Raw genomic sequence first — 14,885 nt, forward strand, 5'->3', positions numbered from 1 at the left:
AAGGAAACTTAGGGTTTTCTCTTGCTTCACCTTAATCACACGGTCACATCTGTGGTTATTTCCTGAGAAAAAATATCAAGAGTTTGGATTTCTGGATGAAACAGCGCATGTGTTCTTAAGGCTTGGGGCACCCGTTGCCGCATTGCCTGACGGGAAAGGAACAGCAGTTGAACAGTCGCCGCGCACGTGCAGATGCACCTTCTCCCGCCCTCCGGAGCCTCAGGCGGCCGTCCCGTGTCAGTGAGATTAAAATGTCAGAAGGAGCCCAAGGATATCAAGTAAAAATAGAGCTTGGTAGGAATTAGAGCACCAAGAAATGAATGAAGAGGAATCGACCGAAAGTGATGTGGCCGAGAGGCCTCCAGGCTCTCGCTGACGCTTCCCTGTGGGTGCAGGCCAAGGCTTTAGGTGGCGTAAGAGACTCGTGGATGCCAGCAGGTGGCGGCCTGGGCCGTAGGTCCTGGTCCAAGGACACAGAGACAATAGGTATTGAAATCAGGACTACTGCCCACTTCTGACTTGTCACCCAGGGCCCTCTCCACCACGGAGCATTACTCTTGCTTACTGAGTGAGTGAGAAGCCTATTCCAGAGTCGTAGCCATGAACTTCCATCATGCTGTCACTTTTAGAGGTACTAGGTCCCCATCTGGGGACTAGTCTGTTGTTTTAACTTGACATTGCTAACTTGAAAAATGAAATTGGTGGGAGTTCCCTGGTGGCTCAGCAGGTTAAGGATCTGGTATTGTTACTGCTGGGACTCTGATTACAGCTGTGGCGAGAGTTCATTCCCTGGCCTGGGAACTTCCACATCCTGTGGGTGAGCCCCCCCACCCCCGAAGGAAAATGGTTATGCTCATGCCCAATTAGAAAATTATTTCCTCTTAAACAAAAATGGTGATGTTTTTGTAAATACCATGTCCTGGCTTAATCAGAGTGAAAGGTGTTGGCGTACTGATGCTTTCAATTGGTTTTATATTTTCAGAAACATTTTTTTGTTTGTACCTACTTTGAGGATATTTAAGAGCTTTTAAAGAAGATAACTTTTAAACAGAAGACTAGAAATGTGCTTTTCCCATGAGAATTGAAGTGTTGAGTAAAAACGAATTTGTTACTTGGAAGCAAGTTTGGTCATAAATGCATGGAACATGAATATTTTGCCTTTTAGGATAAACAGTTTACCAACAATCTCTGCTCTGAAATTTAATGGTGCCTTGACCATGGCAGTTGGAACATCCACGGGGCAGGTAAATATGTTTAAGTCAGAAACTTCACACTCAAGTTACTGTTTTATTTTATGCTGTGTTATGTTACATTATTGTGTGTGGTTTTTTTTTTTTTTTCTAGGGCTGCACCTGCAGCATGTGGAAGTTCCCAGGCTAGGGGTCGAATCAGAGCTGCAACTGCTGGCCTACACCACAGCCACAGCAACACAGGATCCAAGCTGCATCTGCAACCTACACCACAGCTCATGGCAAGGTCACATCCTTAACCCACTGAGCGAGGCCAGGGATCGAACCTTCATCCTCATGGATACTAGTCCGATTGGTTTCCCCTGAGCCATGACAGGAACTCCTTCAGTTACTGTTTTAGAGGCGGGTTTGTATCATGGGAAACGTTCACATATCTGTTGCTAAGGCAGCAGAAAATAAGGCCTTATTGTTCTGGCCAGAGGAGAGGGTTGTCCGGCAGGCTGTGTTCTTTCAGTCTCTTGAGAAATTCTAGTTCTGGCCTTAATGGTTGGTCTGAGAGTCTCTCGAGCTAAAGCTGCCGTGGGACATGCCCCCGATGTTCTCTGGCCTGTGGTTAGAACAATGCTTTTCAGAGTGTGTGGAACCGAGTTCTGTGGTCAGAGAAGTTTAGAATTCTCCAGATTCCTTCCTACTCTGCCAGATTTATACTGTATTTCAGTATATGTTGAAGGCTCTGAAAATTCCTGTAGGTGAAAAGCGTGTTCCGTAAGTAAGTATCCAAAAAATATTTGCTCAAGGAGCCTCTTTTTTGACCCAGCGCTATTAGCGGTTTCCTGCGTGCAGCGCCATCAGTGGAGCTCCCTCAGCAGGCGCGCGTCTGAGGACTTGGACTGCAGGAGCCCCGGGGTGGATGTTGTCTTTCCTGTCTTCCTTCAGGGCAGAGCCCAGGCTCGTGAGTTTGTTCTGACCTCAGTGCCGGGCTGAACTCAGTTGCCAGTAGAGGTTCTCCCTCGGCCGTCCTGGTCTAGAGAGGATCCGCCACCTGGGGCTGAGGTCCCGCTCTCCGGGACCCTTGCCTGTCCTGACCCGGCTCGGAGAGACCCTCTGCCCTCCCCCAAAAGTCCTGCCTCCACCATCTGTCTTTTTCTGATTTCTTTAAGAGCCAGCTTTTCTGTTTGGTCGTTTCTTGCGTCTGAAGTACTCCTCGATGGCATCCTTGGCCTGAGACCCTTTGCCGTGGCCCTTCGCCACCACCGAGCAGTGGCAACCAGCCACTTGGCTGAGCTTTCCCCGGCCGTCGGCTTTGCGGAGGCCAACCCGCTCCCTCGTTTCTTGTCATCCTAGACCTTAATTAGGTGGATCTGCTGCTCAGCGCCAAGGGCCCCCCAGCTGGACGAGCCTCGGCCCCTCACAGCTGGGGGCCAGCGCGCAACGACGGGCTCGGCGCGGGTCTCAGGCTCCGGCAGCTTCGCGAAGTGCACGTGCTGGGCCGTCGTGGGTGAGGGCGGGCCTCGGCACCTCTTACACAGCGGTATCGACGGCCAGTACCCCCCCACCCAGCAGTGGGGCCTTCCTGGGCCATGGGGGGGGCGGGTTACGGGTGGAGCCGAGTCTTGAGCCCACCTGAGCCTCCGCCTCCGCGACTGGGCGGCCGGCAGGGCGGGAGCTCCACCGTCTGTCCTGAATCTCCCCGGCCTGTCTGCATCCTGCCTCTGGTTCTTGGTCCCGTCAGTTGCTGTGACAGTGCCTGGTGCGGAATGGCCCTCTTGACTTCCTTCCCGAGTGACACGACTTGGCGTGTGCTTTCCTTTCCTCTGGGCTCCTTGCTGGCTGTGTCTGAGCGGTTCTCACGCCCAGCGTGCCTGGAAATTACTCTCAGGATTGCATTCACGAAGCCATGTACTGGAAGGGGAATCGAGGAGATTTTTCGGGAGTATTTTTGCCGGCTGATTTTAGAGTCTTGAGTGAGGGTATTCATTGTGGTGACAAAAAAAGGTGATGAAACAAACGGCAGCCATCATTCTAAGTTCTCAGAGGTTTTGGTGTTTTGTTTTGTTTTGTTTTTTGTCTTTTTACCTTTTCTAGGGCTGCTCCCACAGCATATGGAGGTTCCCAGGCTAGGGGTCGATTGGAGCTGTGGCCTACGCCACAGCCACAGCAACTTGGGATCCGAGCCGAGTCTGCGACCCACACCACAGCTCATGGCAAGGCCGGATCCTTCACCCACTGAGCAAGGCCAGGGATGGAACCTGCAACCCCATGGTTCCTAGTCAGCCTCGTTAACCACTGCGTCATGACGGGAACTCCAAGGTTGTTTTTTTTTTTTAAATAAATGTTTATAATTTGTTGAAACAAAAATAACATTTTTCTTTCCCTTTCAGGTTTTGTTGTATGATCTTCGATCTGATAAACCATTGCTAGTTAAGGATCACCAATATGGGCTGCCCATTAAATCAGTTCATTTCCAAGATTCATTAGATTTGATTTTGTCTGCCGACTCACGGATTATCAAAATGTGGAATAAGAACTCAGTATGTATTTTTTTTTCTTATTAAAATGACTTATTTGCCCATTTTCCTAATGTTCCTTTTTTTTCTGTGGCCTGTCTTGAGTTATGTGAGTTCTTGAGAAAGAAGTACTAACTTATCTATTTGGAAACTTCTTTGGAAGTCAGGTACTTCGGGAGAGATACAGGTAATACTCATATTCAGAGCAGTCAAGAGTGTCTTCTTCCTGTTAAGAAATTTTCCTCATTTGCCAGAATTAGCATGCATTTTTACATATTAGGTAGAGAGTAAACCATTGTTTAAAGAAATTGATCTTGGAGTTCCTGTTGTAGCTCCGAGGGTTAAGGACCCGACAGTGTCCATGAGGATGTGGGTTTGATCCCTGACCTTGCTCAGTAGACTGAGGATCCAGCACTGCTGTGAGCTGCGGCATAGGTCACAGGTGCGGCTCAGATCCCATGCTGCTGTGGCTGTGGTGTAGGCCTGAAGCTGCAGCTCCAGTTCAACCCCTAGTCCAGGAACTTCCATATGCTGCAGGTACAGCCCTAAAAAAAGAAAAAAAAATTGATTTGTGAACAAAACCCCTAGATCTTGAGGCTCTCTTACAACCTTAGGAAAGTTTTGTGAGCCATACTCCCGCTCGTTCCACCCCAGTATTATTATGTCTCAATTTCTCTTTTCCCATCTCACACCATTGAATTTTAGGTATGACACCTTTACAATCATTTCTTACAGTGTTTTTCTTACAAGTAGTATTTCCTTAAAAATATTTGGTGCTCCCTCCCCTTCTCAGTGTCATTTACAAAGTAACAAAACCCTCTGCTGCTGGCTTTGACCTTCCTTGGGCTTTTCCTTTTTCCTTTTAAATCCTGCGTATTTTGCGAGAACAGTAGGAGGTGAGCTCATCATCTATAGGAGGAGAGTCCTTCGGCGGAGCAGTTGCTTTTACGAGTCTTTGCATTTACGGATTACAAACTTAGCATCTTTATTCCAAAAGTGTCCCTTTTTTCTTTTTAATTCATTTTCGAGAGGCGGGGGGTGGGCAGCCACTTTTTGTTTCAGCAGGAATGTGAGACGAAAGGGAGGCAGCTGTGTGAGTTTCATTGTCTTGATGGAACCCGGCTAGTGTTTTTCATTGTGCACAAAATCAGTGGGTTTTTTTTTTTTTTTTCTTTTTTTTTGTCTTTTTGTCTTTTCTAGGGCTGCACCTGAGGCATATGGAGGTTCCCAGGCTAGGGGTCTAATCGAAGCTGTAGCCGCCCGCCTACACCACAGACACAGCAATGCCAGATCCGAGCCGTATCTGCCACCTACACCACAGCTCATAGCAGTGCCAGATCCTGAACCCACTGAACGAGGCCGGGGATCAAAGCCTCAACTTCATGGTTCCTAGTCGGATTCCTAGTTCCTAGTTAACCACTGAGCCACGACGGGAACTCCAGAAATCAATGTCTGAATTGTTCCGGCACTTCATCAGGGAGCCTGCCCTAATGAGCTAGTAAATGCAAGAGGAGAGCTGGCGGAGGCCTTGAGCATCGGTTCTGAAAACAATGTTGTAGTTGCTGCTGTAGGTGTGATGTAGAAATGAGGAAACCCACCTTCTTCCCTAGACCCCAATGCCGCAGTTGTGCTGGACTGGCTTTCCTTGTTCATCTTTCTCGTCACCTCTCTCCACTTCCATCTTCGTCTCGTCTTCTCTTCTTTTCCTTAACTTCTCTTAATTTTTAAAAACATAGCATGTTTCTCCTACATTTAAACTAAAAATACTTTGGCCTTCACTATGTAGTGACTAATTCTTTGTGTACCTATAGGATTTGTAAGTCATTTCATGCTGTCCTATTGGACCCCTCAAGTCCCCATGAGACCCAGGCATGGCACCTGGTGTCCTCATTTTCCCGTGCTGATCATCTCTTTGGTTTCGTTGAGGACATGTGTAACTCAGAGGTATTTTCCAGATTATGGGAATCTTTTTTTCTTTTTTTCTTTCTAGGGCTACGCCTGTGGCATATGGAAGTTCCCAGGCTTAGGGACTGAATCAGAGCTGCAGCTACTGGCCTATGCCATAGCCACAGCAACGCCAAATCCATGCTACACTACAGCTTTCCTTAATCCCTTGAGCGAGGCCAGGGATCGAACCTGCATCCTCATGGATACTAGTCGGGTTCTTAACCCGCTGAGCCACAGTGGGAATTCTAAGCTTATGAGAATTTTTTTTTTAAGTTGATGTACAACTTTATTTTAAAACTTAACCTTTCCTGTTGCGTAGGCATTATCTTTAAAAGTTTGCATTTTCCTAGATAAATCACTTCTCCCTCCAGGCCTCTGTTTCTTTGTCTGTAAAATGAGAGGATTTGAGAAGTCGATGAAAGAAATTCTCTAAGATTTTTTTGGTGCTTAAATTCTGTGGTTTTATTTACTTGCTTATCTGTCTATCTATTTATTTTATGGGCCACACCTGCAGGATATGGCAGTTCCTGGGCCAGGGGTTGAATCTGAGCTGCAGCTGCGACCTAAGCCACAGCTGCAGCCACACCGTATCCTTAAACCACGGCCCCGCAGTGGGAGCGCCCCTTCACTGCTGTCATGGCTAATGAGGTGGTTTTCTCTGTTCACGTCAGGAGGTGCAGGGGAGCTAGGTGAGGTCTTCAGCTTCTTTCCTGTGTATCACGTTGCCGAAAGTTGTTTTCCTTGGACTGTTTTAATCATTCCTTTTTGCTTACTCTTTTAGGGAAAAATATTTACTTCCTTGGAGCCAGAACATGACATTAATGATGTCTGCCTCTATCCCAACTCAGGTATGCAATGCACAGCAGTGGGCTCTTCCGGGAAATAAATCTGGGCTAGGCCTTGTTGGGTTTCAAACTCATTTTATTTCTTAAGACAGGGTTTGGCTTGGTTGGGACAATTCTTGGATATTATATTTTCTTAAAAAATTAAGAGCAGGAAGTGGTGTGGATGACTCAGAAAATGACACTGCCAGTGACTCAGTTCTCAGCCAGCCCAGCTATTAGTAGAAACTGGTAACAGTCTATAGGTCGGTGGCAGGTGAGGTGCTATTTTCGTGTGTGCTTTTTAGCCTTTTATGTGATTAGTAATCGTGTGTGGAAATTGAGGTTAGGGATTTGCCTGATGATCCACCAGGCTCATGAGGCCATGGGTTTGGTACATTCGCTGGTGCCTGCTGCTCAGTAAATTACATGGCAGGTTTCAGGATTTAACAACACCTTCCAGGCAAATTCCAAGAATTTTGGGGAACGAGCGAAAACGAGAATACTTCCCATTCTCAAGCAGGGTTGTACACAGATAATTCTGATGGCGGGATGCGAGGCAGAGCGGGAGAAGTTCTGTTGTCTGTGTAAACAGCACTGGGACTGCATGGGGGGCGATGGTGTCAGCTGAGACAGGGAGGTTTTATTTGTACCGGGTTTGCGGGGCTGGTGAGATGTGATGGGCAGAGTTGGAGGTGAGGAGCTCCACACGAGGGGACAGTGTCAGGAGGGCAGGGACGGCCTAGGACCCAGCAGGATACACGGTGGAGCTGCCGCGGCTTCTGGGAGGAGTGAGGCAGGAGGCAGGTGGGGCCCGGGCCGTGGGGTGGGCGGGGTCCAGGAAGGAGATGCCGCATGGCCGGGCGTTGTTTGTGGTCGAGGTCTCTTCCGACCCTGCTTTCAGAAGGCTGTTCTGTCCATCTTGTAAAAGGAGGTCAGTTCTGAACTAAACTGAGCAGGAGGCGATATTCTGGGCTGCGATTGGGAGCACTTTTGGGGAGAACGGTTGTTTTCTTGGAGCATTTGAATATGAGGAGGCAGTGGCTCACAGAGGGTCTCAGAGCTGGCTGCCCACCAGTATGACCTGGGAGCTTTTTACAAAGGACAGGGTCCTTGGCGTCCTACCAGGGGTACTGGCCCTGGGTGTCTGGGGGGAGAGCCCAGAAGTGTTATTTGGAACATGCTTCCAAAGTGGTTGTGAAGCCTTCCCCTGGGAGCCACGTCCAGCGACAGTAGAAAAGCAGGTCTGCACACACGGTTTGGTCCACAGAGGTCACTTCCCAGAGAAGCAGGGAATGAAGGAGACGAGACCGTTGGGGACAATGGGGAGACCCGACATGAGCAGGACCTTTAGAGGGAAACGAGAAGGAAGAGCCAGCCCGGCGGCTCCCGGGAGTGGACAGGGACAGTGAAAGAACCAGCGGCGGCTGAAGTAGAGAAGCCGAGAGGGAAGGGGTGCCGAGGGCATCGCTTAGCAGGTACGAAGTGGCACAGAAGCGGAGGCAGGAGCGGACTCGGCGCTGGGCGGTGCTGCACTGCCCGTCTCAGTGATGGACGCGGCAGTATCATGTCATCTTTCTAAGAACCCTTTGTAGTTGGTGGCGCTTGTCACCCACACCCCCCTTCCCTCCTCTTAAATCTTTGGAGAAGAGAAAGCTGCTGTTTTTTGCCCAGGGCTGGTCACTTAGCTGGTGTGTTGCGGCGTCTCGATGAGAGGCGGCCGTTCCTGACTCTGGAGCCCAGGCTCTGTCTTGGCGACATGGTCCACTCCCAAGGGAGAGGTGGCCTTCTGCATCCTTGTAGTTGGCCTTTCATCGGCCAGAGTTGGGACAGGGTTTCATAGTTGTGAAGGTGAGTCGCATTGTGATGCGTGCAGGAGTTACTGCCTTCGATGCCGGGGTCCGAGTGCGAGGATATTGAATGATCTGAAACGGGGTCTGGGCTGTAAGCACCAACAGGAGTAAAACCAGGTGAAACTGAAGTTGGAACAAGAGTTTAGCTGGACTGAGGGAGTGGGGGTTTGACGAGGACAGACAGGGATGAGAGAGAGAGAGAAGTTCTCGACCTGGGCCGACCAGCTGGGGAGCCAGGAGCCACGTGTGGCCACCGAGCACTTGCGGAGTGACTGAGCTGAATTGAGCCATGCTCTACATGTAAGATATACACCAGGCTTCAAAGACATTTTATTAAAAAAAAAAAAAGAATGTGAAGTAAATCCTAAATTTTTTATATTGATTGCATGCTGAAGTAAACACGTTTTGGTCAATATATAAAAATTAACTTCACCTGTTTAAAAAGATTTTGGGGGCACATCTGGGCCGGGGATTAAACCCTGTGCCCCAGCAGTGGCCCGAGCCACAGTATTGACGGTGCCAGATCCTTAACCTGCTGAACCACCAGGAACTCCAAAGATTTTTTTACAGGTGTCTCCCAGAAAAATGCAAGTCACAAATGTGGCTCGCACGAGATTTCTGTTGGGCAGCGCTGGCCTGGACGCAGAAAGCTTTGACAGTTTGGGATGCTGGGCAGGAGCAAGGCATCTAGGCTGTGGGCACCAGGTGCAGCCTTGATCTCTGCCTGGATGCTAGAGGTGTTCTCCTAGCATCAAAGATGCCGTTGTCCCACCTGCGAAGGGAACGGTCACTCCCTGATAACCCCTTCGTCAGTCCATTTACCGTCTCCTTGATTGTCCTCCACATGCCTTTTTCAGGTCATTTTTTGGAACTAGGATATAATTGAGGTTGTGAATTGCATTTAGTTGTTGGGCCTTTTGTTTCTTTCAAACCAGAGTGGTCTCCCATCCTTTTTTCTGCCTCTTCCATGACACTGAGTTTTGCAATGATGACCAGGTCTGTAGTCTTTTAGGAGGTCCTGTGTCCTGGATTCCTGTGGTTGTTTTTTATGATGTCCTTTTTTGGGGGGCTGCATCCGGGCCACGGGTCGAACCCGAGCCACGGCAGTGACGACGCTGCATCCGAAACCGCTAGGCCATCCAGATGTGCTTCAGCTTCTTCCTCCGGCCCTGATGGTTTTTTTTCCAAAATGGAAGTTAACTGTAATGGCTTCATGCACCGTAGGTTAGATCTTTCGGACAAGGGTGCTGCACGGGGCGCTGGGTCCTCCGTGTGGATGGCATCCCATCCCACCCGCCATCCCAGAGCCAGAGGTGGACTGGGCGGTTCCCTTTGTGTGGCCACCCGATCTCCCCATTGCAAAGTACCCTCTTCTGGAGGGAGCAATTTTAAGAGTGAAGGTTTGGACAGAGGAAAGACTTTACCGTCAGATAACTTGCAAGAGGTTAATCAGACAGGAAACCCAGCCAAAGAGGCGATTGCACGAGCTGGCAAGCCCGGGAAGGCGGGGCCTCCGCTGCTCCGTTGGGGTTTGTGGCGGGCGCGCTTGGCTCCCAGGCCTGGCTGGCGGCCCCGGCTTTCCGCTCCTTTCCCTGTAACGCTGCTCTTGAGGGTTGTGCTTACTCACGGCGCGCTCAGTCACAGTTGGGGAAAGCCGGGGCCTGCCTTCTTTACCTTTTCACTTACTCATGTGGGAGTGATGAACGCCAAATCACGGGTGCTGTTTCGTCATGTGTTTCTAGTACGAAGGCTGCTCAGGACGCGGAGAAACGGACCCGCCTCCCGGCTCCGCGCACCTGCTCTGGCTGCTCCCCCCGAGGCAGCTGCTGGGGCAGCCGCTCGGCAGGTCGGGGCCCGAGAGGCCCCCGCCCCGCCCTGGGGAGTCGGGATGGCGAGTCCCCGAAGCCCTGGTGGGGAGGAAAGGCGATTTCCGCGCCGAGAGACCTAATTCAGGCCTCGTAATTATATACATGAGCCTGCCTCTTGTCTCACCTGCCTTCCAGGGCTGCTGCAGACGGCCTGTCCTGTTCGCCGTGAAAGGCCTTTTCTTCTCTGTCGGCAGCCTCTGGGTACAGAGAGAAAAGCTGTTCTGTCGGCCGCCTGACCCTGGGTGCCCGGGTCGGTGGATCACACGCTCTGCACGGAGCGGTGACTGCGGTGGGAGCGCCCGGCCTTCGCCCTCGGGCGCAGGCAGCTTCCCGGCCTGTCTGCACAGAGCTGCTGCAGTGCTGCTTAGAAGGGTCTGGTGCAGGACCAGGGCTTGGCTTTCAAATTTCCAACCCATTGCTGGCGAATATGTGAGTAAAATCCCATAAAAAGGCATAAGTAGAGAAAGGGTCGCACGTTGCATCTCGCTGCAGCGTCAGCCGGCTGTAGGTTTGGAGGTCCTTCCCCTCGGCTGCCGCACCTCCCAGCTCAGTCGCCGTCCACACACTGGCCCCAGAGCCCATGGGCACTAGTCGCAGCCTAAGGGGCTGTTGGATTCTGAGCTGTGACCGTCAGTGAGTCCTCGAGCCCTCGAAGCACAGGCAGAGGAGAGCTGTGCGCGCTTCTGTCTCTGGGAACAGCGCTGCGGCCCGCACAGCGCGCCGTGGCCTCTGCGCCGCTGCTTCCCCCCGCAGCCGTGTTCTCCTGACTCCAGAGGCTGATGACCTTTGCCTTCGCTTTCATTTATTTTTTTATTATTATTTATTTATTATTTATGTATTTGCCTTTTCTCGGGCCACTCCTGCGGCATATGGAGGTCCCAGGCCAGGGGTCTAATCAGAGCTGTAGCCGCCGGCCTCCGGCAGTCACAGCCACACGGGATCCGAGCCTCGTCTGCAACCTACACCACAGCTCACGGCAACGCTGGATCCTCAACCCACTGAGCGAGGCGAGGGACCGAACCCCAAACCTCATGGTTCCTAGTCGGGTTCACTCACCACTGAGCCATGATGGGAACTGCTATTTATTTAGGGCCACACCCGAGGCATATGGTAGTTCCCAGGCTAGGGGTCAGATTGGAGCTACAGCTGCCAGCCTACACCATAGCTCATGGCGACGCTGGATCCTTAACCCTATGAGCGAGGCCAGGATCAAACCCGCGTCCTAATGGATACCAGTTGGGTTCCTTTCCACTGAGCCACAACAAGAACGCCTGCCTTCCCTCTCAAAATTCATATTGCTTCTGTTGAAACCCTAATAAACATCAATATAAGAGAAATTTAAAGGGAAAATTTACAATCTCTTCATGAGTATCATTTTCATTAGAGAAATTCTTGTCACATTAATCAGGCATTCATGTTTTCAAATTGTCCTCACACTACGTATGTAATTGTCTTGCCTTTCAATTCGACATTCTATTGAAAATGTTTTCCTGTTGCTGTGTCTGCTTTTTCATGGTTTATTTGCTCGTGTGGGGAGCCTCTCCATTCTCTCTTAGCTGTTATTGGAGTTTTAGGGCCCACGTGCCATGGGTTTTAACGTCAGTAGAATATCAGCTACTCCTCCTGCTAGCTTTTTGGGGACCTTGAGTAAATTACCTGAGTTTGAGGCTACTTTCTTACCTGTGGATGTAGCCCGCTGGCTTCCCTCTTGCCTGTGATCGTCTTAGTTTCTGCCGAACCAACTCTTTCCCTGGCGTGGTTTTCCTGCTTCTTTCTTGTTAGAAACGTCGAATATTCTTTGGGCTTTGTGAAGTTATTTTTCTCCTTTATAGCTGGTGTCCGTCCTGACCTTTACCGCTTTAGTTTGGTGGTGGGTCAGCTTGTGTCATGGTCTGTATGTGGCCACGTGAGGTCCTGCTGCATCGTAGGAGACCATCGGCTGCAGTCAGTCGGAATTCTTCGCGTATCAGATGAGCGCCTCTTCGGTGGTTTGGTAGGTGTGGGTGTCTCCCCGTAGAACATTCCGTGCCGAACGTCCAGGGTTGCGCCAGTGAAGCCAGGCTTAGGGGATGTCTCTGGCAGGAACCTTCTCTTTGGTTGTAACACGTCTCCCAAGTCCCCAGACCTTCTCCTCCGGTCATGTCCAGCGGTTTAGGAGAGGCTTTGCAGTGCTGTTCGAGAGGCTTGGGAAGCAGCAGTCCGTCGAGGTGGTTTCTCCTGATACGACCTCAGTGAGCATTTGTTTCCAGGGCGAGAAAAATGTTCAGATGAAAGACTTTATAGAGGCCACCAGCATCGAGGACGTCTCTGCTTCTTGATTTGCTTTAATTTAGATGCATGTTCTTGCTTTCCTCCGCCCCGGTCTGTTCCTTTGCGTGTCTTCGTGGTGCATGTGTGTACTTCGTGGAGCTTGGTCCCAGTTCTGGGCTTGCCCCCCCCCCCCCCCCAGTCTCTGCGCACGCCGGGCTTCTGCTCAGGGAGCGCCGAGTCCCTGCTTTCTGGCTGTTAGTGGACCTCATCCATCTCAGCATTTTATTGCACTTAACAGCGTTAAATATCATCCCTTTGACAAGCTCTTGCATTAACAGAAGAGCAACGAAAAGTGCATTTAAAATCATGGAATCAAATCATTGTTCTTAACATTTGGTATCTTTAATTATGACCATGTAGTCTGATATTTCAGATGTCTTTCCTCTGTGGATTCTTCTATTATATTTTATAAATAGATTTATTTAATGACTGTAATTTGATCTGCCAAAGTATAAACGAGGGCTCTTAAGTGTGAATTTTGGCTCCAAAATTCTCTAGCTTGTGATGAGACAGTACTTTGAGCTTTATTTTTTAATGATCTGACAAATAAGGATGGTATTTGTTTTGAGAGTTGTTGCATGTTCACTAACACAAAAGGTTGCGTGTTAAGATAAAAGTTCTGTAAATTGTAAAGGACTCCCTGCATGGTTGCTGATTTCAGTTTTTTTGCAAGTGCCTCATTCTGGAACAGGGGCTGCGAGGACTGGGGGCCCATAAAGGGCCTGGGGTGGAGGGAGGAGTGGGTTGCATTTGTGGCTGAGAACTGAGAACAAGACTGAGATAGTCTGAGCACTCTGGTCTGTACCAAAGAATGATGTGGAGACGTTACCGTTGCTGCCAGGGTCACAGGGAAACCATTATTGAATGCCATGAAGTTGTCTTTTATTTCATTTTTACTTTCTTAAAATACTAATCCCCAGATGAAATTATTAACCACTAGTCTGGTTGATGAGTCTGTTAAAAATCCCTTGTGAGTGAATCATCTCTGGATAGTAAGGGTGTTAGATGCGTTTTTTGTTTGTTTTGGTTTTTGGTTTTCTTGCTTTTTAGGGCTGCACCTGTGGCACGTGGAGGTTCCCAGGCTAGGGGTCTAATCAGAGCTGAGGCCACTGGCCTACACCACAGCCGCAGCGACGCCAGATCCTAGCCACATGTGTGACCTACACCAGAGTTCACGGCAACACCGGATCCTTAACCCACTGAGCAAGGCCAGGGATGGAACCTGCGTCCTCATGGATACTAGTCAGATTCATTTGCCCTGAGCCACGGTGGGAACTCCAGGGCCGTTAGATGCTTACAGGTCTTTTCCAATGTAGCTACACATAGCATTTCCCCTTAAGTCATTTTGTTTTCTGTTCGGGTGTAAAGTTGAATGGAAACGTACTACTCTGCTGTGACATTTTTTGGGAAATACTTTTACCTTGGTTCTTTGATTCCTGATTAACAGAAAGAAGCCTTTTTTTTTTTTGCTTTTTAGTACTGCACTCGGGGCATATAGAAGTTCCCAGGCTAGGGGTTGAATTGGAACTACAGCCACTGGCCTACACAACAGCCACAGCAGCATGGGATCCGAGCTGCATCTTCAGTCTATACCACTGCTCACGGCAATGCCGGATCCTTAACTCACTGAGTGAGGCCAGGGATCGAACCCGCATTCTCATGGATACTAGTCTGATTCATTTCTGCTGCGCCACAACAGGAACTCCCAGAAGCTGTTTCTTAACTTCCTTGTTATTATCATAATCAAATGTAGTACATCAAAACTACATTTTATCTGTATGCCTGAAGCTTAAAACGTGCCCTCTTAAAAATGACGGCAAACTTTAACCAGACCTGAGCACTTTATGGTGGGAACCAGCTGGTCACTAACCAGTCTGGCCTGGGCACTTTGCAGATGGGGAAGCTGGTCTTCCTGATACTTAAGGTACCCTGTCTCAGAGGGTCAGGGACCTGACTCCGACGGTGCCTGGCTGCCGGCCCGGCTCTTCTCTACGCCCTGTTCCGAGCATCGCCCACACTGCCACATGTGAAACAGAGAAGGGAACGTTTCTTTTCCCCGTGTGTTTACCTTTTTCATTGTGTTTATTTTTAGGGATGCTTCTCACTGCCAACGAATCTCCCAAGATGGGCATCTATTACATTCCGGTAAGTAATACAGAAAGGAGTTACGCTAAAAATAGGACCAGCAGAGATACTGTGTTTCTAAACTGGCTGTGTTAAGGGACCTCGAGTCTGCATGTGGCTGTGTAAATTAGACACAGTGGCTCACTTGTAAATTCGCTTTGCTTCCTGGAGCCAGTAAGATGATGCTGAACCATTCTTTTATGGGAAACTACTTACTGTCCCATCAAAATAGATAGTAGACACTCATCTTTGTTCAGATTGACAT

General features: G+C 49.6%; 1 protein-coding gene and 1 pseudogene across 4 annotated transcripts in view; one reads left to right on the forward strand and one right to left on the reverse strand.

The window, feature by feature from the left end:
* The window catches only part of NOL10 (nucleolar protein 10), a 94,986-nt gene that overhangs the window by 24,234 nt on the left and 55,867 nt on the right, over nt 1–14,885 (forward strand). For all 4 annotated transcript variants that reach the window (XR_014842555.1, XR_014842553.1, XR_014842554.1 and 1 more), the window contains exons 10-13: nt 1,166–1,244; nt 3,572–3,721; nt 6,426–6,492; nt 14,589–14,641. Coding sequence is in view for 1 of the 4 variants with exons in the window: in XM_021087848.2 (XP_020943507.1) it covers nt 1,166–1,244; nt 3,572–3,721; nt 6,426–6,492; nt 14,589–14,641 (349 nt within the window). In the remaining 3 variants the exon portion in view is untranslated. The remainder of the gene's footprint in view (nt 1–1,165; nt 1,245–3,571; nt 3,722–6,425; nt 6,493–14,588; nt 14,642–14,885) is intronic.
* On the reverse strand, nt 2,346–2,772 carry LOC146404966 (small ribosomal subunit protein eS12 pseudogene; annotated as a pseudogene).

Source organism: Sus scrofa, chromosome 3, assembly GCF_054392235.1.
Source record: "Sus scrofa isolate SSC_HxYL_T2T_F1_AM1 chromosome 3, Sscrofa_HxYL_maternal_Yorkshire_Landrace_v2.0, whole genome shotgun sequence".
Taxonomy (NCBI): domain Eukaryota; kingdom Metazoa; phylum Chordata; class Mammalia; order Artiodactyla; family Suidae; genus Sus; species Sus scrofa.